This window comes from Cucurbita maxima, unplaced genomic scaffold (assembly GCF_002738345.1).
Source record: "Cucurbita maxima cultivar Rimu unplaced genomic scaffold, Cmax_1.0 Cma_Scf00003, whole genome shotgun sequence".
NCBI classification, from domain to species: Eukaryota; Viridiplantae; Streptophyta; class Magnoliopsida; order Cucurbitales; family Cucurbitaceae; genus Cucurbita; species Cucurbita maxima.
The window spans coordinates 6,433,542-6,454,461 of record NW_019272019.1 but is presented as its reverse complement, the minus strand read 5'-3'; the positions used below and the strand labels follow the sequence as shown (position 1 = coordinate 6,454,461).

Sequence of the window (20,920 nt, the reverse complement as noted above, 5' to 3'; positions counted from 1 at the left end):
GGAGGGAAATTGGATGAAAAAAAAAAAAAAAAAAAAAAACCAAAAATATGACTCTAAAATCGAAGTGGAGGGAGAGAAAAAGAAACAGGGAAATGAGCACAAGAGAGAGGGAGAGAGATCTAGGGCTCTTGATCCCCGTCGCAGTCGCTACAGTTTCTGAAAATGGAGCCTCCAAATCTTCCTCCGTTCCGGCTGTCGCTTTATCTAATCATCACTCCGGCGGAGAGGTCCGTTTTCGCTTCTCAATCATGATTCTTCTATTGATTTGTTAGAACACGGCTCTCCACGATTTGGTATGATATTGTCCACTTTAAATTTCTTCTTCATGACTTTGCTTTGGGCTTCCCAAAAAGTCTAGTACAAATAAATAGGGTGATTAAGCCTAGGCCAATATCATATAATTGTGGAGAGTCGTGTTCGTCTAACATGATTAACCTCAACGTTAAATGTATTTGTTCTTTCAATTGATTTCTTACTCTGCAATGCTTGAAATCCATGAGAGTGTTAGATGCAGTGAGTCGACGCCATTATCGAACTAAGGCTTCGATTCATCGATATTTTAGGCCATTGCTAAAGTCATTCGCAGCTGGGCTTCCAAGAAGTTCATGACAGGATGGTAACTCTTCTGCTGTTCTTCCAGATTAATGCATCTTTTTCTTTCTCCTTAGCGTATTAAGGGGCTCTGTTTGCAGTGTAATTCTTATGCCAATTGCTATTACATTCTACATCACGTGGGGCTTCATTCGTTTTGTTGATGGTTTCTTCTCTCCAATATATGCTCACTTAGGGATCAATGTTTTTGGTAAGTTAAGAGCAGAAGAACAACAAATTTCGAAGAGATTTTCCGCAGTTGATTTTGAGTAGAAATTTCTGCAGGGCTTGGATTTATTACCTCCATTACATTCATCTTTCTTGTTGGTATTTTCATGTCATCTTGGCTGGGAGCTTCTGTTCTTACTCTTGGTGAATGGTTCATTAAGAAAATGCCACTCGTAAGCTATATTTACACGGCCTCGAAGCAAATTAGTACTGCAATATCACCAGGTAGGAAGCAAAAGCATTGAAAAGAATAGCATTTATTTTGGTATTTGACTGGTTATCTATCTGATAATCGGCGGCCTCAGATCAAACCTCAAGTGCCTTCAAAGAAGTAGCAATTATCAGGCACCCCCGTGGTGGAGAGTATGCCTTTGGATTCATCACTTCTGCCGTTGTTCTTCAGAGCAGAATGGAAGAGGAAGAACTGTATTGTGTTTATGTGCCCACTAATCATCTCTATCTTGGAGACATATTTCTTATGAGTTCCACGGACATCCTCAGGCCTAATCTCTCTGTCCGAGAGGGAATCGGTATGCTCTCTTCTCTTCTCTTCTCTTCTCTTCTCTTGAGATTACTCTGTTTAATGATATCATAGAAGAAACCATATGGGTTAAAAGCTCGTTCGGATCGAGTTTCCAAATGCTTTTAGGTGCAGAAAATCATTTAAAGTACTTAGAACGTCGATCCAAATGGATACTAAACCTTAAGAATTTATTGATCATGGAGTTTGACGTTCCCCTTTTGGGTGCAGAAATTGTGATCTCTGGAGGGATGTCAGTGCCTCAATTACTGACTACAGTGGATGCAAGAGCAATTCCAACAGGTGGAATCGAAAAACTTTGCAAAACCAAAAGTATGGCATGATGAAATCGCAGTATTGGATTTGGCGATTCTGGTTGAGAGTGAAGGGGAGAAGATAAGAGAACATTGAGGACAATGTGGCGAAAGCTGGGAAGTTCATCAATGGCGGAACTCGAAGCCTTTACTATGCGAACCAGATGAAGAGGAAGAACAAGAAGTGGGTATATTGGATTTAGGCCGTCGTTTTTGTTATATTGCTTGTTTACATTATTTTGTCTTAATTAATGTACTAAGATACTGCCTTTCAATAGAACTAATTAATCTTCTTATACCTAAAGTTTTATTATAAGGGTATACTAAAAGAAAGAATCAAGACAGCCCCTAAGTTAATTTTAATTTTGTGTCTAATAATGTTGATTAATTCTTTTAAAAAAATCAATTTATTTATTAAATGTAAGTTTAAATTATAATTTTTACGGGTGTAATTATAATATTTAATATTAATTTTGTCAAATTGATCTTAATAATCCGTTGTCGTCCAGCGGTTAGGATATCTGGCTTTCACCCAGGAGACCCGGGTTCGATTCCCGGCAACGGAAATTTTTTATTTTATTTTTTTTCCGTCATCCATCCTGCTTCTTCTCTCAGTTGTTGTCTTGGTCTTCCTCCTCGTCCTCAACAGGAACTCCAGATTGGCTAAAACGATGACGACACCATGCCTGTCAACATGTGGTTGGCTTCTTCACTGTTGTGAATGAGAATAGATCGAGTGAAAAAATGTTCATTCCTTCTAATAATTTTAGTGATGATATTAAACGGTACAAACATGATATTAGGTAAGCCGTGCCAATCACTTAAAAATTGAATAAATTGTGATGAACTCACACTAAAATTGGAAGGGGGTTGGGGTTAGAACTAAGAATGAAGATGAAAACGCTGACTGGTAAACAAAAACTAGAGATACTTGATTTTAAGAACTTGATAATATTTTATTTGAGCCAAAAACTTGGGCATCTGTTCAAATTTCGATTTTATTAATGTAGAACTTGTTTCAGTATCCACAATTTTGACACTCTTTTTGAAAGGAAATTATTCAGATTTCTCATAAAAATATTTGGAATTTTGTGTCAACGGTAATAACTTTCATTCGAACTCAAATATGTAAATAGGATTCAGAACAAAAATTATGTATTAAACGTGGTAGTTTTTATTGATATTTAATGTAAAATGATACAATTCACAAGTAATACATATGAAAATTGTACATCAACAATCTTAAAACAAAATTCAATTGAAACGTGTAATTTCCAACTGATCGGCGTTCGTCAACAGAATGGATAGAAGCAGCTGCAACGACCTCGGGAAACCACCTGCAGGGGAGAATATAAATTGGACTTGCCAGTCTACAAATACTACGTGCTACATGGTAGAAATCATTGATGGAAGGCCGAGCATTTCCAGCAAAATCTGATGTCTCTAAAACTTGAACTGAATTCATCGTATATACTGAACGACTCAATAAATCAAACCATGAAAAATCCATAGAGAGAATGTGTAGTTAAAAACAAAACATAGGCTCAGAAGAATGCACCAAACTAATCTTGACAAATATCATATGTCCAGACATATTTTTGGCAAAACTTCATCATAGCAAAATCAAATGGAAACAGAGCAATTTCTCAACCACCTTTACGATTGATTACACCTCGGGAACCCATGAAGATGGGGGTTGCAGACAATCAACACGGCATCAATTCAGACCGCCCGTCTGCTATTTCTCTTCATTGGTGGTGCGATTCACATATAGATGAGAATGTAATTGAAATGCTGACTGACGCCTAACTAAACTGAGATTATACTAGAACGAAATCGCAATTCATAAGTGAAACAGAGAACAAATACTACAATTACTAAGCGATAAAACAAGAAAAAACATTGAGCAATCAAATGAATCTAAGTTTTATTCTAAAAAATGGCAAGGCATCAGATAATAAGCGGAGTTATAGTCTACATTTACTTCAGTGTGTAGGATAAGAATTTGTCTACATCCTTTGCCTGCCTTCAAAAGAAATAAATCTCAAACAAAACAAAGAAAAACAACGAAAGATAGAAAGCTTTAATGGCATCTGATAATAAGCGGAGTTTTGTGTCAGCACAGAATATCAGTATATCAATAAGCGTAAATGAATTATTCATCATATGCCATTGTAACGAGCAGAATATTCACAAAATTAAAGCAAAATGAAATAAAGAAATGGGGCAAATGATGGATAATCATTGTTGCCGATATTTCGGTAGGTCCATTTGACTCCAAGACAAAGATAAAAAAGATGAAATGAGCTGGTAAGCCAACCTATCGATATTAGCACCTGTATTATCCCCTTGATATTTCTAAACGATGTCAAGGAGAGGGTGAACAGATGCATTTAGATCATTCATGTAGCAGAAAGCAATAGTTCCATCTTAATCTACAATCGAAATCGAAACAAACTTGAAGAAATTGAACGCAAACATACCGAATTTTGAAAAGAGCAGAATTAGAAATGAGTAGAAAGAAGTTTGGCTCAAACCCTATCAGATCGGGTATCCGACGTTGAGATACTGAAAATTAGGGTTCAAGATTTCAAAACTCAGTGGGATGAAGGCAACCAAACGAGTATGTGAAGAGACGAAGATATTGAAACTTTAATAGTATTTAATAGACTAAATTAATAAAAATATATCTAAATTTTTTATTTTGGCTAAAATAATTACAACTTTGTTATAATAACAAATATTATGAAACTTTAATAGTATTTATATTTTTGAACATTTAAAAATAGAATTAACACTTAAAATTTTTTTTATCCACAACTTATAAATTATCTCCAAACTTTTTAATATTATTTTTGAAAGCTCATAAATATCTTAAAAAATCAGTTTTAATGATAAAAATATTTTTTTTAAAAAAATCTAAGGTATTAATAAAAATTTAAAAAATGTTCGAGGTATTTTTTAAATTTAAAATGTGTTTTTGAAACGGTTGAAATATATTATTTGAAACAAAATAAAATTTCAAAATTTGACATTGAAAACTTAGTCTAAAAAGTATGTAATAAAGCAATAGAAATAGAAATAAGGGTTGGAAGTTATTTTTCAAAAGCAAAAAATGAAAAACGAAATTATTAAATTATGAAAAAATTTCCTAAAGAATCATGAAAATCACTATTTAAAATATTTATAAAATAAATATAATTATTAGAAAAAAAGTGGCAACCCAAATGCTTTTTTAAAATAAAATAAAAAAACAAAAGAATTTTTATTTGCCATATTTTGATTGGACAAGGGCAAGTTGCAGCTTTAAAATGGGAAAAAACGAAAACTTTGTTTTGCATCATCTGGATACCTTGCTTTATCTCCTTTCCTTCTAACAATGAAGGCAACTCTGAAGACCAAGTACGACGCAGACAAAAGCGGCGCCGCCTCAACTTTGGCTGTTAACGCTAGCGATGTCAAGCTCCGAGCATCCATCACCGACGCCACAATCATCAACGCCCCTAGTTTAAACGGTCTTTCCCTTGCCGTCGAGAAACCAGGCTTCTTCATAGTCGACTACAATGTTCCTAAAAAGGTGCTTCGACTGTTCCATTTTTTAGATTCTCATGGCTGTTTCATGGCTACGAGAATTTCACGAATCGAAACATCTCGGTAGGAGTGGAATTTGCTATTGTCAATCTTACCTACCAGTCTGAACCATTTGGTTTAATCTACTATAAATTTGGCACTGGAGCTCGCGAAAATTGTATCTAATTCTTTTAGGCTGAACCAGAAATTGATTCATTATAGTGCTGAATTTAATCTTTTTTTTTTTTTTATGGAAGCCTGAGTTAGGTTTCTCTAGGATTAATTTTCCCCCTTCGCATCATCAAATTCAATATCGTGCTAACTCGTTTCGTTATTGCATGCTATTTTACAGGATCTTCGCTTTCAATTTATGAATACTGTCAAGGTAGCGGAGAAGCCTTTGAATTTGACTTACATCCATAGTTGGGCCGATAATAGAACAGTTCTCGACGGGAACCTAGTCCTTGATTCGGCTAACAAGTTCTCTGCTAATCACGCTCTTGGCTCTGGAAATTGTAAATTGAAGTACACCTACGTGCACAAACATGCAACCACTTTTGAACCTTCGTACGATTTTGCAAAGAATTCGTGGGACTTCTCCATTTCAAGGAAGGTTTACGACGATGATGTATTAAAGGCTACGTACCAGACTACAACCAAGGCACTGGGATTAGAATGGACAAGGAATTTGAAGTCAAGGGGAAATTTCAAGGTAGGTAATTTTGTGATTATATTTCTATAGTTTTTGAATGCTCGTTAATTGCGCAAATTAAAATCTCTGGATATGATTACTCTCCAAAAAAGGAGGAACCTCGTATGATGTTTCAAGTACTTTTTCTGCACAGGAAAGTTTCCTTTGGATAAACCACTATTGTGGACTTTGGTATAATGTAATTCTATCTAACCATACACGTGAAATGCACATCTTCTGTAGTGTTAAAATGGAATTAAACTCTAACCGTCTAATTGTGAGATCTCACGTCGATTGGAGAGGGAAACAAACCATTCTTTATAAGGGTGTGGATACCTCTCCCTACCAGACGCGTTTTAAAATCGTGAGGTTGACGGTGATACGTAACAAGCAAAAGCGGTCAATATGTGCTAGCGGTAGGCTTGAGTTGTTACAAATGGTATCAAAGCTAGGCACCGAGCGGTGTACAAGCGAGGACGCTAAGTCCCAAATGGGATGGATTGTGAGACCCCACATCAATTGGAGAAGGAAACAAGTGTCAGTGAGGACGTTGGGCCCCGAAGAGGGGTGGATTGTGAGATCACACATTGTATGGAGAGGGGAACAAAACATTCTTTATAAGGGTGTGGAAACCTTTCCCTAGCATATGCATTTTAAAATTGTGAGGCTGACGATGATGCGTAACAGGCCAAAGCAGACAGTATCTGCTAGTGGTGGACTTGGGCTGTTACACTAGACTAGCTGTTTATATCTTTCTGGCCAAACAGTAAGCACTTATGGGAAAGAATGTCTGGCCTGGAAGTTCCCATGGGTATACAATCCCTGAATTTTTTTCATTCAGCTCAGAGTGTAAAAACAAACATTTGTTGTCCAGTATACCCAATAATGAAAGAAGAGAGCCCCAGAGGGTGATTCTCGTAGTAAAGGATTGGAACAGTTGGGTGGGAAAGTTCACTGGGTTCATGGATTTGAACCTCCTAGCAGGAAGCTTTTATAAGTGAAATTTTTTGTCTCCTAGTGCCAATGTTGGGGTGCTCAGAATCTCCCTATGGATTGGTGGGAGTAGGCCTGGTACTATGGTTCTTAAGAGAATGGAAGGGAGACTTCCTTGCAAGAAATTGACGACCAGGGAGTTCTATGAGAATCTTGAATTATTCCTTCAAATGGTAATTAGTCTGAACTTTTAATATATGGTTAGCTATTTCATTGGACCTTTAAAAGAAAACGAACCCCTTGGATTGTTTCCTCATCCTGGTTTCAACATATAAATGGGACATGGGGTTTTAAGTAGGAATTACTTGATTTTCTACTGACTTAGCCTCAGATAATCTGATGTTTGATGACATGGTTTTTTGAAAATACATTTTTGTTTGGTCTGTGGTGAGTATTATTTGGAGGTTTTATCATTTTATCTTTGAAAAATCTCCCTCTCCCACGTGAGAGGTTTGGGGAAATTCAAGACATATTTATTAGCCTGGGCCATGCACAACTGCAGGATATAAAAACAAACAAACAGGATAATCACAGTCATTGAGTTAGGCTCTGCATTTCTAAATTGTTAACTGTTATTTGGTTTTGAAGTAGTCAATATACTAATAGTCGGGGTCGAGTTTCACGATGCAGTTTGGAGTTATGTATTAAGATGAAATGCTTTCTTTTACCATAAATATTATTAGGTAGTTTTAAACACCAATATATATGTAACAGTCAAATAGCATATATTGTCATTTTCGGGCTTTCTCTGAAGGTTTTAAAATGCGTCTACTAGGGAGATGTTTCCACACCCTTAACAACCAGCGTCCTTGCTAACACAACGCCCAAAACATAGCTCTAATAACATTTGTAACAACCCAAGTTCACCACCAGCAAGTACGGTCCTCTTTGGGCTTTCCTTTCTGGGCTTTTCCTCAAGGTTTAAAAACGTGTTTATTAGGGAGAGGTTTCCATACCCTTATAAGGAATGTTTCGTTTCCTCTTCAACCAATCTCAATATATATATTGGGAAATTATTGGTGAAAGTGTTTCCAGAAAATTACATAAGTAGGGCACACGCTTTAAGCGTTGGCAATGTACTGACATGGTGCAATTGAGAAGAAGGCAAAATGCCTGCAGGCTTGAAGTGGTTGTTCCAGGGTGAGTTTCTGGCATTAGCCATCTTGGAAAGGGCTGTGTAGTTTCAGTGGAACTGGTTTTATCAGTTCATGACTAGATTTCTTTATCCTTGGAGGCAGTGGTAGCTGGGATGGGATAAAAATGTAGTGGGTAGCACCTGAGTCAGTTCTCTGCCATGGTTGTTGATTATTCATCCAGCAAACCGAGTGCGGTAGCAACCTTAGATGCTTTTACTCAATTCAAAAGCTTTTCACTGTTTTGAAACGAAAGGATATTGATAATGCAGACTTTCTCGTCAGTTCTTTATAACCCATCTTTTGTTATGCAGATTGTAGCATCGGTCAACATGGCAGATGAATCCAAAAGGCCAAAAGTAACCGCAGAGTCGACATGGAACTTCGAAGTGTAATTCTTAAATCAATGTCCCTTTAAATTCCTGTTGTGATTTATAGTGGGCATGGAGTTTTCTACGTACATTGATGATTGAATCTTAAAACGTTCTGTGCACTCGAATGTTAAGTACACCTCAATAATCATAAGAAGCTGTTCTTTTGAAGTGACTGCCACTTTCATTTTGCTCATGCTCTCATCTTTTAACTGCTCACATCATTTGAGGGAACAAATTTTACAAGGATTAGCAGAACATAACTAAAACTTACTCTCTGCTGTTCATTCTCAAGATCCAATAGTGCAGGAGATTTTGCTGCAATGAATATGGTGCTGAGTCTGCTGACAGATCTTTTGAGACAAATTATTGAACGTAAATATTGTTTGAATTAATGAGTAAGTTAGATAGACGTAGACTTTGATGAACATGGTCAATTTTTTTTCACCTAATAAATAAATATTTTAATTAGAAAGATAATTGACGTTTTGTTTATCAAATTGAGCTCAAATCGACGATTTTAATATAATTATCTAGATCAACCTCTATTTGTGTAATGATTTGTGGTCGTATAATCTATACATTATGTAATCTAATGAAATTTCACATAAAGACTTGTGAAATTGAGATTGGAATCAAACTTAACTTCTAAGGCAAATAATATGCATGCACTAATTATTAAAATGGGAAGAAAATAAACTCATTATAAAAAGTGTCACATGCCAGTTACAGAACTCAGTGGAGGAAATAAAATAAGAAATTTGATAATAAAGAAATAAGAAATTTAACCTGCCACATGGTTTCTGAATAATTTAATTAATAATTTCATTGGTTTTAAGCAAAATTAATGAGCACTAAATTACTTTTTTTTTTTTTTTTCAATATGAAAATAAAAACACAAATAAATAGTTTAAAAAATGAATGTTATAAAAAAAAAATATGTATCCATTAGTAAATAACACCGATCTAATCTCAAGAGGAAGGAAGATAGGATAAAAATAAAATAAAGAGTAATGTAAGAATCAATAATTGAGAATAAAAAAAAGAAAAAAAAAAACGACTGGGCCGGGCCGAGCTTCGTCTTTCTACATTTATTACCGACAGATGATGAATAGATTCAGTGGAGTCGGAACAGGTAATTTTGGCGGGCTCGCTCGACTTCGTTTGGCATCTCATTAAAATAAAAGGGTGCCTTAGCCTTTATGTCTTCACAATTTTTTCGAATTCGCTTTGCCGCCACTACACCCTTCTCTTAGCGGCTCCCGATTTTTCATCCACTGTTCTCAGGTCAGTCCTTCGTCTTGGATTTTTGTTTCACAATCGACAGTAGAGGATGGAGAGCGACGACGATTTCCAGTTACTTTCGTCTCCCGACGTCGATTCCCCTCTCGTTGCGGGGAGGAAGCTGAAGCGGTTGAAGAAGGCTAGTGTTCTATCGGAGGAGTTGCCAGGGGTCGATGATCAATTTTCGAGTGGAGTGTTGGGGGAATTTTCGAGGATCGATGATCGGTTCGATGATAGCCTTAAGATGCGTGAATTGAGTGCGGCGGAAACTGATGCCGATGATTCTGATAAATTTGACGGCCAAGATCTGGTTGATTCCGATGAGCTTCGACAATCGGGATCTGGATCGAGGGATTTGGACGATGGTGGCAATTTGGAACCCAGTCTTGGTCTGGATGATCAGGAAAATGATTCTGGAGCCGAGAAGGGCTTGGAATTTGATGCGGTTGCTGGAATTGATGAAGTAGATGAAGATCAAAGTCCGAGGATAGGAGAGGAAAGTAGCGATGCCCTGGTAGATGAACTGGTGAAGAAACGGCCAAGTTTGGATTCATTCGAGGACGAGAGAGAAGCAAAGAGGAGGAAATCAAAGAACAAAAGGCTCAAGAGCAGTGGAGAGCCTGATGATTTCAACGAGACTGCGGTCTCCAAAAGGACTCTTGAGAAGGTATGACCTCCGATGTCCTTAAATGCGATAATTCATGTGGATATTTCCCCAATTTCTCGGTATTTGCTTATTTCATTGCTTATATTTTTCAGGAGAGAAGAGAATACGTTGAACAACTCCGCGCAGAGTCTCAGAGACTCTTGCGAGGTAAATTGTATTACTGATTCTCACAATCGTGTCCTAATTCTTCTTAAAGACGATCGATCTTCAAAATTAAGCTCCAAGCCTAAGCCACACTTCCCCGTCTACATTCTCAAGTTTATTTTTCCTTCTTGTTAGATACCAGAGGGGCAGCATTCAAGCCCATGCCACTTGTTCGGAAACCGATATCCTCTGTGTTGGAGAAGATCCGACAAAGGAAGCTTGAGCTCTCTAGGAAGTGGGCACCCTATTCTTAGTCATACATTTGTACCTAGACTATGAACTTATATAATATTTATTTACGCAGATCTATCAATATTGAGAATGCCATTCTAGACTGCGACGACGATGACAATTATCTGTGCACAGAGGTCGTGATCAAGCATAGGTTGTCTGTAGAAGGGAGGGCGGATTCTGTAGAAAGAGAATGCGAGGATATGTATCAGCATCCTGCTGATTTGGGGAACCGAAAAGGTTCAATGTGTATAGATGAAAGGAGTAATGGGACAAACATGCCCTCCGAGAGGGAAAAGGTTAGATGCATCCACCTCCCCTTCCCGTGCCATTAATAGGTTTAAATTAGTTTATAATTAAAATGTGGCAAATCTACAAACTGATCTTGTGATAACAAGGGCAATTGTTTTTGTAGCTTGCCGTCATTTCGAAATGGAGTTTTATCACATGCTTAGGAGTAATAATTTTCTTGGTGGAAGTATTGGCTAGTTCTGGTTGAGTCATAATAGTAACTAAGACTTGAAGGAAGTTAACCGACACGACATTTTCTTTACTACCTGACAATTTGACCCAAATAACAATTTTATTTTTTTTGCTTCAATGATTGTCAAGTTTCAAGTGTTTTGAAATTAGAATTTCAAATGTGTTACTGACTTGATGCAGTTGTTGTCTTTATGAATTACAGGCTACCGACGACGTCACAGAAGCATTTTGGACTCCTATTAATGACACTCAGGTATTTTCATTCAATGAGTTCTGATAATGTGTTGTTTTATCTCTATATTTTTTCAGCATAATTACTATGTCTATCATGTTCTAGGAACTCTTTTCTGATTCCCAAACAAGCAATGGAGACGATGTATCAAATGAGATGTCCAACAATCCTCTGCAAGAAAATTTTACGCCATCTGTATTGGCTATGAATTTAAAGCATGAATCTGCACCTCTTGATGATGAGTTGAACGAGACATCCAGAAGTCATTTGCAAGAAAATTTCACACCTTCCGTATTGGCAATGAATTTAAGGCTCGATTCTGCAGCCCTTGATGAGGAGTAAGAATTTTAGGAAATTTTATTACGTGTACTCATTAGATATGTTCATGACTTCCTTTCCTACTCTCTCAATGTTAAACACTGAGAATATCAAGCTGGGCCACTGCTAATTGTTTGATATTGGTTTCAAGAAATCTTAATTTTAGTTGCTTAACATCGTTGGCTGTTTGGTCATATAACTTAACTTCTCAAGTCCTTTGCTTGTAGTTCTGATGAGGAGGATAATGATAAGGAGAATGTAAATCCACATCCAGATGGTTTGTCGAACTTGCCTTCATTGGCAAGCGGGGATCCTGTTAAAGCTTTTGTTGATGATGAAGCTGAGGAAGAAGATGACAGTGACCATGATATGCGCTTTCAAGACGAAGACGAAGACGAGTACACTGATTCAGAAGAGCTTCAAGATATGATAGCAACTGCATACGAAGAAAATCCATTAGACAATGAAAAACGCAACGAACTCCATCAGAAGTGGCTTGAACAGGAAGATGCTGCTGGAACAGAAGATCTTTTGCAGAAATTGAAATATGGATCAAAATTTACTAAACCAGCTTTGCTGGATGATGTAAATAATGAAGGAGAAAATGATGATTTTGAATTTTGTGAAGCAGCTGCAGAAGATTTACTTCCGTTGAATGTTGCTCGAATGAACATTCGAAAAGTAAAGCAAATGCTTCCTCAAATGTATACAGATAATGATGATCAGTACATGTCCGATGACGAGGAAACAGAAAGGAGGATAGAAAGAGAACGTGTACTTTATAAAGCTGTGAGATTCAAGCTGTTCTTTGATGAACTAAGATTTATATCTTTTAATCGTTCAACCATATAGCTCACAGGATGATCTAACGATTGGTCTGAAACAGGAGGAAAAATCCACATTTCTGTCGCCTGCTGAGGATGAGAGCACTAGAGAAGTTTTTGGTCTTATTAAGAAGCTGAATGTTGTATCCGATGTAAAAAAGAGACCCAAAGCACAATGTAAGATCTGCAGCACATTCATCATCCCCTCTGAATCTAGAATCCTTTATCTTGCTTAATCCTTATGCATTGTCTCTATTTATGCAGCGTTTTTGGACCCTCCACTAACTGGTGTAGGCAAGAACATAACATCCAAGGTATCTGTGTGCAATATCTCTGAATTCAGAAATGCATTCGCTATTCAATCCGTTGGTTCTATTGTAAAAAGATAACATCTTCTATAAAGCTAACATAAATTATGCAGTCATCTTTCTTAGGTAGAAGTTCAAATTTATCTCTTTCTTCATCCCGTAAGCATGGATCATCAATCAACAGTCGTTCTTTCATTTTCGGTCGAGATGATAGCAACAGCAAGAGTGCAATTCCAACAATGGAAGAATCTTCTGATCAGGTCAGCTCTCGTTAAAAATACTGATGCTGGACCATATATGTTCATGTTTACTTTTGGATGATTGAGAGACAAGAGATGACTTCACCTCCTCAGATCAGTTCAATCCAAACCGATCAAGTGTTCCTTGGTTGATAGTGGGCCGACTAATAACAGCAATAACTTGGCTTTGCAGGGCCAGAGTGAAAATAAACCTACAAGGATTTCTTCAGCCAAGTTTAGTTACTCCCAAGTGAGACCAAGTGCACAGAACGAAGCTAAATCAGGCAGTTCATTGTTTGATATATTAAGGCAATCTTCTTTGCAATTGCAACGCAAACCATGCACTTTTGGTGAGGAGTCCAGCCAAATGAGTTCTGCATTCGCGTCATTCAAGTTGGAGAAGACACATATGAAGAAGCCAATAAAGACCGAAGGGAGATTTCTAATATAAGGACCCGACATATTTGCCTTTGGATTCGAGTTCAATGCCGTTGTTTACGTTAGTTATGTTTGAAGTCCGTTACGTTCAACGTTTCGTTGGGTGGGCACTTTGCCTTTTTATTCCGAGTTAATTGCCCACATATCTGCTAGTAATTAAGGCCTTTGTAAGGCCACACAGGAAACCAATAAGGGACATTTTAGCTCACAATTTTGATAAGTTATAATTTGTTCTAGATTGCGGATTGTCGTGGTCTAAACTTTTTTTTTAGAGTATAAATTTTATGAATAAGGTGGATTTCATAACTTAAATTCATGTAATATGAGATTTTGCTACTTACATTAATAACCCCTTTGCTTTAGTTTTGAGAAAGAATTATCAATACTATGCCTTATTATTTATATGCCTTATTATTTAAATTGCAACTCTGGTACTATTTGTTACTGTTCAAGCCCACCTTGATATTATTATTTTGGCTATTAACTTCATGATTTAAAAAATAAGTGAAGACATTTGTAATATTTTGTTTACCTCTGATGTGGACATTTGTATGGATCAATGACAGCAACCAAGAGACTCATTAGTTGGTTTTCTTAAATTTAGAAGCCACCATTTTTTTTTTCTTGCGAGGAGCTATTACTAATAGCTGTACTTCAATCAAATCCGTTAGGTCTGGTGAAACGGGGGAGGCCAGCAGCCACCGTATCAAGACATGCACAAATTTAAATTGGAAGTTCCATATATAAAAGATTCAAAATTGTCCTTACATTAATACTTAATCAAATCAATTTCGAATTGGTTATTTTTGCAAATAGACGATCCTTTGGACTTACCTGGCAGATTTGGTTTGCAGTGTGGTATGACCCTCCTAAGCCATAAACAGTGATTCATTTCATCTTTTCTTGTTTCCTTTTCTTAGTGAGAAGAAGTTAAATATTTTGATACATTGGCCTCGTAACTCTTCGTATCCCTCTCTCACTCTCTATTTCTTTTCTTTTCTTTTCTTTTTTTCACCGATGACAGACAAATGACCCTCGCTGCTAAAAAGAATAACAATTTTCAAACTCTTCAAAAAAGAAAAAGAAAAAGAAAAAATAAAAATAACTGAAGTAGCCTCAAAATTATGGTAAAAAGATGAAGGTTTCTAAGATAATACAAAATCACTGGATTGGGAATCGGTAACAGCACATTGGTCAGACGGGAAGGGAGACCCCTTTATTTGCCATGCTATCAAAGATGTCGTTCAGCGCTTGACAAAGACCAACAATCTACACAGACCAAACAAAACAAATAATTACACGGTACATCAACATCAAAAATGAAAATAACAATTAGACATTTTTCCTTCCTTTTCTCTCATCGTTTAATTATTAAAAAACATTTGGTCATTGTCATAAATGCTGATATCTAAAATTTTCCATAACATGTGCCGCGCGCAATTTTTAAGTGAACCTGCTTTACTCTTTCAAATTTTGAAACGAGCAACAAATAAATAGAAATGAAATCCAGAGAAAATACCTGTTGATCCCATTGCTGCAGCTCTTCAATATCGTCCTCGAAATGGATAATAGCTTCAACCTGATAGCAGTTTCATAGCTAAATATAATATGTGCAAACATTTCTGAAAGATAATTAAAATAGATAATCCATTTTTTTTCCAATAATTCTTTCATTTGGGGGGAATCGAGAAGAGAAGATAAAAACCTGGTCAATTGATCCCCGCATTCTGTCCTCGTAGATCATTCTGGATGCTATCTTCTCAGCCTAAAAACAAAGTCAAATTTAGCAAGCAAAATGAACTTCATAAGCAAATTGAGTATCTGCTTGCAAGCCAGAAGTAGAAGATATCAAATAAGTTCATTTTTGTGAGCTCTTTAGCTTGAATCTGTTAAGGTATCCCAATTGTTGGAAAGACTTCCGGAAGGGTGAGATTTTTAGGTTGTTAGCATCTTTTTATGTGAAAAAATTCCAGACGCGAACAGCCATACTGCCGAATAATTTACGAAGCTTTATCATGAAAGAAAAGGTAAGCAAATTGGGTTAATGAAACTTGTACATGCCTGATTCCCAGAAAATTTTCAGCTTTCACGCCAGATATATTCTAGACCTATTAGTTCCACTGACTGCCAATATTTATAAAATCCTTGCTAGAATTTGTGGATAGACCTACAAGATCAAGGTCCTCCATGTAACTATTTTGGAGAGCCAACCTGCCCTGCCTGCCTCTAGAGGGGGCAAACACATTTTGAGACCTATCCTTGAAATGAGGTAGTTGATGAGGGGTAAAGTAACATGATATGGTTGATTGGTCCTTCGTATGGCTTTGAATGCAAAGAAATTTGGTTGCAGATAGAGGTACCATCAAGGGCACAACCCCACTATCTTTTATTTAGTAATTATTAATGAAAAAGCAGGAGGGAGGATTGTAATTTCCTGAGGCCTATATGATATTGATAACCTACTTCTTTGTGTTCGTCACTGATGTTAGAGTAGAAGATCACACTGGAAGGTAGGTGGAGTCCGGATCCAGAGCATTGGAATTTTTTATATCGGCAGGGATAATTTGCACGCATATCAACTTAATTTTCAAATTAAAACTTGTTTTGAATAATGAATATTTTCTAGCAAATTTCAGGCCAGGGAAAGTAACTTTATATTAACAACAATTTTATTGATTCGGTGAAAAGTAAAATCAAGACAAGTAAAGACCAGTACACTACTACATGTTCACAAGTTTAAATTGCAGCTAATTATAAAGGGACTACACTTATAAAAAGAACTAGAAATACACACGAACAAGAGCCATGATACAAAGCTAAAGCTAAGACCTTCCCGTTTAAAAGAGATTTCCTTATTCTCTTAAACATGGTTAGCTGGGGCCTTTTAAAAGAGTTATATTTATTCTCTTTCTTTCTTTCGTTTCTAATTAATAGAGAGGTTCGGCAGGTTAATGTGATAGGATCCATTCTCTCTCCCCGTTTATGTTAAAAATCAGTAATTTAAGGATCATTTTTACCCAAACAGACAACAAGAAACTAATTGCATGTCTTAATTTAAACATACTGTAAGAAGCTAATCTAAAGATCATTAGCAAAAAGTCTACGAAGTTCTGTCGAAGCATTAAGAACAATAAAAAAGCACACACCTTATGAGGAGGAATACCCAACAAAGTGCCTAACTCTTCGAAGCTGCGACAGGAATAACCAAAAACAATAGTAAAACGAGAAAAAAGGAATAAAGGAGAACGAGATGATAAACTACACATATTTAACCTTATATTTGTGTAGAGTTTGCTTGCACTGAGAAGATTATGCTCAATCATAGCACGATCCAACACAGTAAAATTATCTGGCAGAAGGGCTTGCTGTTGAAGTAATGTAAAGGAAAATTTCTTAAAAAATGATTCAATGCAGGATCAAGAAAGAGGTAAAGAGCAAAAACAATAACCTGGTGAGGCTTTAGCTCTTCAGCAAATGCATCAATTTCAGGTTTTCTCAAAATTCTCTCCAAGTAAACCTAATAGTTAAATTTTACCCTGATTAATGTCATTGAACTGAACAGTCTTGAACGTAGAGAGAGAGAGAGAGAGAGAGAGAAAGGGAACCTTTTGCAGTATTGGATAGATTTTTAACTTTGAGCAACGCTCATCCTAAACCAAAAGGTCAACGCTTAGAAAGTGCATATTAAAAAATTACTCCCCTCCAAAATGATATATAAATTCCATTTTTTTAAAGAAGATTTTTACTTTGTATAATGTGGCAAGAACTCGGGATCGCTGTGGACCAGCAGCAGCCAATATTGTGCATGTCACTGCAGCAGATAAAGCTTGTTCCAATGCTTCTTCGTTGATTTCTCTGAGAAAAAAACAGATAAAGTAACTAACATCCGCCCTTATAATGACTATACTAAAACAAGAAAGGCCGAAGGAAAGTATTAACTAAGCAATATCTTTTAAACACACCATGATTTCCTTCAAAGAAAAAAAAAAACAACGCGATGAATGAATTTATATTTTCCATTTTAAAAACATTCAGTTTTCTAAATTCAACTGTAGTATACAAACCATAGGATTGTGTTGAAACTCAGTTCTTTTTTGGTGGTTAGAAACCGAGCTTTCAAGGGCATACAAAAAGCAACAAAAAGCCCTCAACTACCTACAAAAACGAGATCAAATCCAAAAGAATGATGCTAAGTTAATAGCTACAAAAAGTCCAACAAAGAGTTGCCAATAATGAGGCACTAAACCTCACTTCCTCCCAAACCTCGTCAAAAGATTGCTCCATCCCTCTAAAAATTCTACTGTTACTCTAACTCCAGACTACCCACAAGATAGCTAAACAACAAGCCTGCCACCAAATACAGCCCTTATCATGAAACAACGATCTCCTTGACCAAAAACCAACATATATTAAAAGTATGTGGGAACAAGACTTCCTTTTCCAATTAAGGCACATAATTGTTTAGTAGATTGAGTAAAATAATTTTGCAGAATTGATATTTAAAAAAAAAAAAAAAAAAAAAAAAAAGCTAGCTTTCGTCCATGCATGTGCAAGTCTCTAAAATTTTGAGCTTATAGCTCCGCCTAGACACTATGAAGCCAGAGCAATTAAACTGAAGAGAGATCTTCATAATATAATTGTAGAAAATAGTTGAAGGCATAAGGCTTAGAAGGGTGAAATATCAAAGGAAAATCAACAAAAGACTATTTGCATAATACATTTATGAAAATTTCAGACTGAAAAGGCCCACAAAATTGGTCGACACTCACTGCTATAGCATATTATAATTATATCAGTGTCAGCTTAATTTTGCAGTTCAACTATAAACTTGAAAGGAACGGGGAAAAAACGAAAATCTATGAGTCATATCAAGACATGAATATTGTACAATAAAACAAATGTCTTCATGTTAAAACTAGCCAATTTCCTATTTTGTAATTATTTACGAAATGAGACAGAAATGTATATGCTTATTATTTAAAGTTAGCAATTCCTGCAGTAAATGAAAAGTGCAAAAAAGAGTGTCAAGAATGCTGAAACTTGATGCATACGAACTGGAAGACCTGTAAAAATAAAGGAACTTTCAATGGCGTGCAAATGCTTTAAGGTCAGTGTCCTAAAACAAGTATATCGCTCAAACAATGGTTGCTTGACAAAGCTAGAAACCACTTCTATTCTATGAAAAGAATGTTCAACTTTACATACTCATCTCCTATTTGTCTCTTTTCAATTTGAGATATATCATAATAACGCAGTGCTGCTTCCAAGAACTTCCTTTTCAAGTCTAAGATCCTAGCATAGCAAACCTGCGACAACGGTGGGGATTAAAAGACAGAAGAAAAACCATATGGCCATCCTTAAGTTATTGTCGGGATTAAAAGACAGAAGAAAAACCATATGGCCATCCTTGAGTTATTGTCATCAACAACCGAAAGCTTTCCTAACCTTGTATTGTAAATTAAGGACTTCGTGCTGACTATTGCTAACCAAGAATGATGCTTTATTGATAAAAGCCTCAGCATTAACAGCATCATCATCCTGTTGAAGAAATTGAGCAAGACTGAGTGCTCAAATACAAAAGACTAAATAAACTTCATTGCCCGCGTAAGTATGAACATGAAACAATTAATTCTTGTCAAGCGCCTCCAATGCAATTAAAAATTGCTGTATGATTATATTATATCATGCATAGTCAAGATGACCGAGTTGGTCTAGGGCACCGGTTTAAGGATTTTATCATGCATACACAATGCAATCTGAAACCACTTTCCTCCATCATACAGAGCTCAACGTAATGCTTTTACATGACCTCATAGCAAATTGCCACTACTCAAATATAGCCCTTTGTTATAAATACCGTTGTAGGAATTAAATTAAAACTACAGAAGTATACTGTACCTCAAGGTATAAACGAGCAATTTGAACACATTTTGATAATCTGTATGACTCGTCGATCACTCTGACAAAGACCATAAAAAGGTAACTACAGAGAGAGTCCAAAATTTATATAATCGTACTTTCACGGAAGAAGTTGAAAGGAAAATGGGTATTATACCTCATTCCAGAATCTAGATCGATGCCACTGAGCATCTGAGCAGCTTTTGACCATTGCTGCTCTGATTCATACAATTCAGCAAGCTTCTCTCGAATAATCAACACCTGCAGCTCACGGGAGACAAATTATTTCCTTCCTCTACGGACCATGCAAGTCGAGATCCATGAACAACATAAGTAGTTAAAACTGAAGCCCCTAGCCACACTCAGAAAATTGTGAGAGGAGAACAGAGGAGCTGATATTAAAATAAAAATCATATTTATTGTGAATAATTGATATTGATCATTTCAAGATAACAACACACTCAAAATATACCTCTTACTGAATGTTATGTCCTTGTATGAAGGACGCTGCCAAGAGACTTTCTATACATTACATAATCTTCTGCGCACACAACATAAAATGTACTCTAGCATACTGGATGTGCACTGACTATGCTTTGAACATGAATCCGAAAGCTATGATACCTCTCCATTTTTACACACTCAATTCCAATATAGACCCAAAAACACTCATGGACCTATTTCTTACTGGGAATCAAAGGTAACATAACAGAAGTATATACTCCATTTAGATGTGTAATTAGACGGATGGCAAGGCCAGGCTCCCGTCTCGATTCGGTAAGAAGTGACATTGGTTATTGGTTATCATTACCTAATTGAGAAACATCATTCCTACGGATTATGAAAGGATAACGCCAGAACCAAACCTGCTCCTCGAAAGAGACAACGCGCGGCTGAATCTGTGCGAGGATGTAATGGGCGATATCTTTCTGAGTCTCACCCTCCAATTTCCCCAACTCTTGCGCAAGAGTTTGCAAGAGCTGCCGCGAAACCACAAGCGGAACTTCGTCAGATAGTGCTGCATATCAAGAGTCGTCAGATGATTAGCCCTAACTTCGTACTAAATTGAAGATGAATAAGTTGGGAGAAAACTTCAACGTATTAAAAAAAGGCAGCTAACTGTGATCGATAAACTTCTTGGCTTGGACTGAATCGTTTGACGACAAAACATTATACAGAATGTTCTTATACTGTTCGATCTTCTGCCTCTGGTCTGAGATAGCAGAGGCGCTCGCAAAGGCGCTCTCCATGGCAATTCACTGACACCTTCTGTGATCAAGCCCCGGCTTCCCTTCGGCTACGAAAGTGGAAACCCTAGGTCACGGAAAAACCCTCTCCGCCACAGCTCAATCCCGCGCCCTGCAATGGAGGGAACTTCTTCTATTTTCCGATTCTAGATCGGAAGTATTCCCTACAGCAAGAGAAAGGAACAGCTTGATCATC

At 36.7% G+C, this 20,920-nt stretch overlaps 4 protein-coding genes and 3 non-coding genes across 8 annotated transcripts; 4 read left to right on the top strand and 3 right to left on the bottom strand.

Annotated features, from left to right (window-relative positions):
• Positions 1 to 31: 31 nt before the first annotated feature.
• LOC111476782 (protein LIKE COV 1-like) lies at positions 32 to 1,949 on the top strand. 2 transcript variants are annotated; one of them, XM_023120585.1, is made up of 6 exons: positions 32 to 227; positions 564 to 616; positions 693 to 802; positions 865 to 1,044; positions 1,125 to 1,349; positions 1,571 to 1,949. In XM_023120585.1, the coding sequence occupies exons 1-6, from the start codon at positions 48 to 50 to the stop codon at positions 1,681 to 1,683; spliced, it is 861 nt and encodes a 286-aa protein (XP_022976353.1). In that variant the 5' UTR covers positions 32 to 47; the 3' UTR covers positions 1,684 to 1,949. The 2 variants fall into 2 exon arrangements, with proteins under 2 accessions (XP_022976353.1, XP_022976354.1); XM_023120586.1 differs by having other exon boundaries at positions 33 to 227; positions 877 to 1,044.
• A 198-nt stretch (positions 1,950 to 2,147) lies between these two features.
• Positions 2,148 to 2,219, top strand: TRNAE-UUC. The gene has a single exon. It is a non-coding gene; the product is annotated as a tRNA-Glu (tRNA).
• A 1,377-nt stretch (positions 2,220 to 3,596) lies between these two features.
• Positions 3,597 to 3,679, bottom strand: LOC111477340. The gene has a single exon (XR_002717260.1). It is a non-coding gene; the product is annotated as a small nucleolar RNA R16 (small nucleolar RNA).
• Positions 3,680 to 3,738: 59 nt separating this feature from the next.
• On the bottom strand, positions 3,739 to 3,827 carry LOC111477342. Its single transcript, XR_002717262.1, has one exon. It is a non-coding gene; the product is annotated as a small nucleolar RNA R16 (small nucleolar RNA).
• Positions 3,828 to 4,971: 1,144 nt separating this feature from the next.
• Positions 4,972 to 8,588, top strand: LOC111476776 (outer envelope pore protein 24B, chloroplastic-like). The gene is made up of 3 exons (XM_023120580.1): positions 4,972 to 5,230; positions 5,576 to 5,935; positions 8,355 to 8,588. Exons 1-3 carry the CDS (start codon positions 5,033 to 5,035, stop codon positions 8,433 to 8,435), a joined length of 639 nt encoding a protein of 212 aa, XP_022976348.1. The 5' UTR covers positions 4,972 to 5,032; the 3' UTR covers positions 8,436 to 8,588.
• Positions 8,589 to 9,617: 1,029 nt separating this feature from the next.
• LOC111476693 lies at positions 9,618 to 13,900 on the top strand. The gene is made up of 11 exons (XM_023120465.1): positions 9,618 to 10,362; positions 10,455 to 10,509; positions 10,642 to 10,741; positions 10,811 to 11,036; positions 11,423 to 11,473; positions 11,558 to 11,790; positions 11,998 to 12,559; positions 12,657 to 12,771; positions 12,859 to 12,908; positions 13,016 to 13,162; positions 13,335 to 13,900. Exons 1-11 carry the CDS (start codon positions 9,745 to 9,747, stop codon positions 13,590 to 13,592), a joined length of 2,415 nt encoding a protein of 804 aa, XP_022976233.1. The 5' UTR covers positions 9,618 to 9,744; the 3' UTR covers positions 13,593 to 13,900.
• Positions 13,901 to 14,323: 423 nt separating this feature from the next.
• Positions 14,324 to 20,885, bottom strand: LOC111474891 (COP9 signalosome complex subunit 4). Its single transcript, XM_023119728.1, has 14 exons — positions 20,598 to 20,885; positions 20,344 to 20,495; positions 19,635 to 19,738; positions 19,478 to 19,538; positions 19,025 to 19,117; positions 18,785 to 18,885; positions 17,326 to 17,434; positions 17,185 to 17,229; positions 17,028 to 17,096; positions 16,853 to 16,944; positions 16,726 to 16,768; positions 15,285 to 15,344; positions 15,099 to 15,158; positions 14,324 to 14,848 (listed from the first exon to the last, which is right to left on the bottom strand). Exons 1-14 carry the CDS (start codon positions 20,725 to 20,727, stop codon positions 14,774 to 14,776), a joined length of 1,194 nt encoding a protein of 397 aa, XP_022975496.1. The 5' UTR covers positions 20,728 to 20,885; the 3' UTR covers positions 14,324 to 14,773.
• Positions 20,886 to 20,920: the final 35 nt, after the last annotated feature.

Coding starts and splice junctions, on each gene's coding strand:
- LOC111476782 (XM_023120585.1), top strand. CDS start 48: ATGACTCTAAAATCGAAGTGGAGGGAGAGAAAAAGAAACAGGGAAATG. Junction 803..864: donor CTTAGGGATCAATGTTTTTG/GTAAGTTAAGAG, acceptor GATTTTGAGTAG/AAATTTCTGCAGGGCTTGGA. Junction 1,045..1,124: donor TAGTACTGCAATATCACCAG/GTAGGAAGCAAA, acceptor CGGCGGCCTCAG/ATCAAACCTCAAGTGCCTTC.
- LOC111476776 (XM_023120580.1), top strand. CDS start 5,033: ATGAAGGCAACTCTGAAGACCAAGTACGACGCAGACAAAAGCGGCGCC. Junction 5,231..5,575: donor ACTACAATGTTCCTAAAAAG/GTGCTTCGACTG, acceptor GCTATTTTACAG/GATCTTCGCTTTCAATTTAT. Junction 5,936..8,354: donor AGTCAAGGGGAAATTTCAAG/GTAGGTAATTTT, acceptor TTTGTTATGCAG/ATTGTAGCATCGGTCAACAT.
- LOC111476693 (XM_023120465.1), top strand. CDS start 9,745: ATGGAGAGCGACGACGATTTCCAGTTACTTTCGTCTCCCGACGTCGAT. Junction 12,560..12,656: donor AACGTGTACTTTATAAAGCT/GTGAGATTCAAG, acceptor GGTCTGAAACAG/GAGGAAAAATCCACATTTCT. Junction 13,163..13,334: donor TGGAAGAATCTTCTGATCAG/GTCAGCTCTCGT, acceptor TTGGCTTTGCAG/GGCCAGAGTGAAAATAAACC.
- LOC111474891 (XM_023119728.1), bottom strand. CDS start 20,727: ATGGAGAGCGCCTTTGCGAGCGCCTCTGCTATCTCAGACCAGAGGCAG. Junction 17,435..18,784: donor AAGAGACAAATAGGAGATGA/GTATGTAAAGTT, acceptor TTTTTTTCTCAG/AGAAATCAACGAAGAAGCAT. Junction 17,230..17,325: donor TTCTTGCCACATTATACAAA/GTAAAAATCTTC, acceptor CTTTTGGTTTAG/GATGAGCGTTGCTCAAAGTT.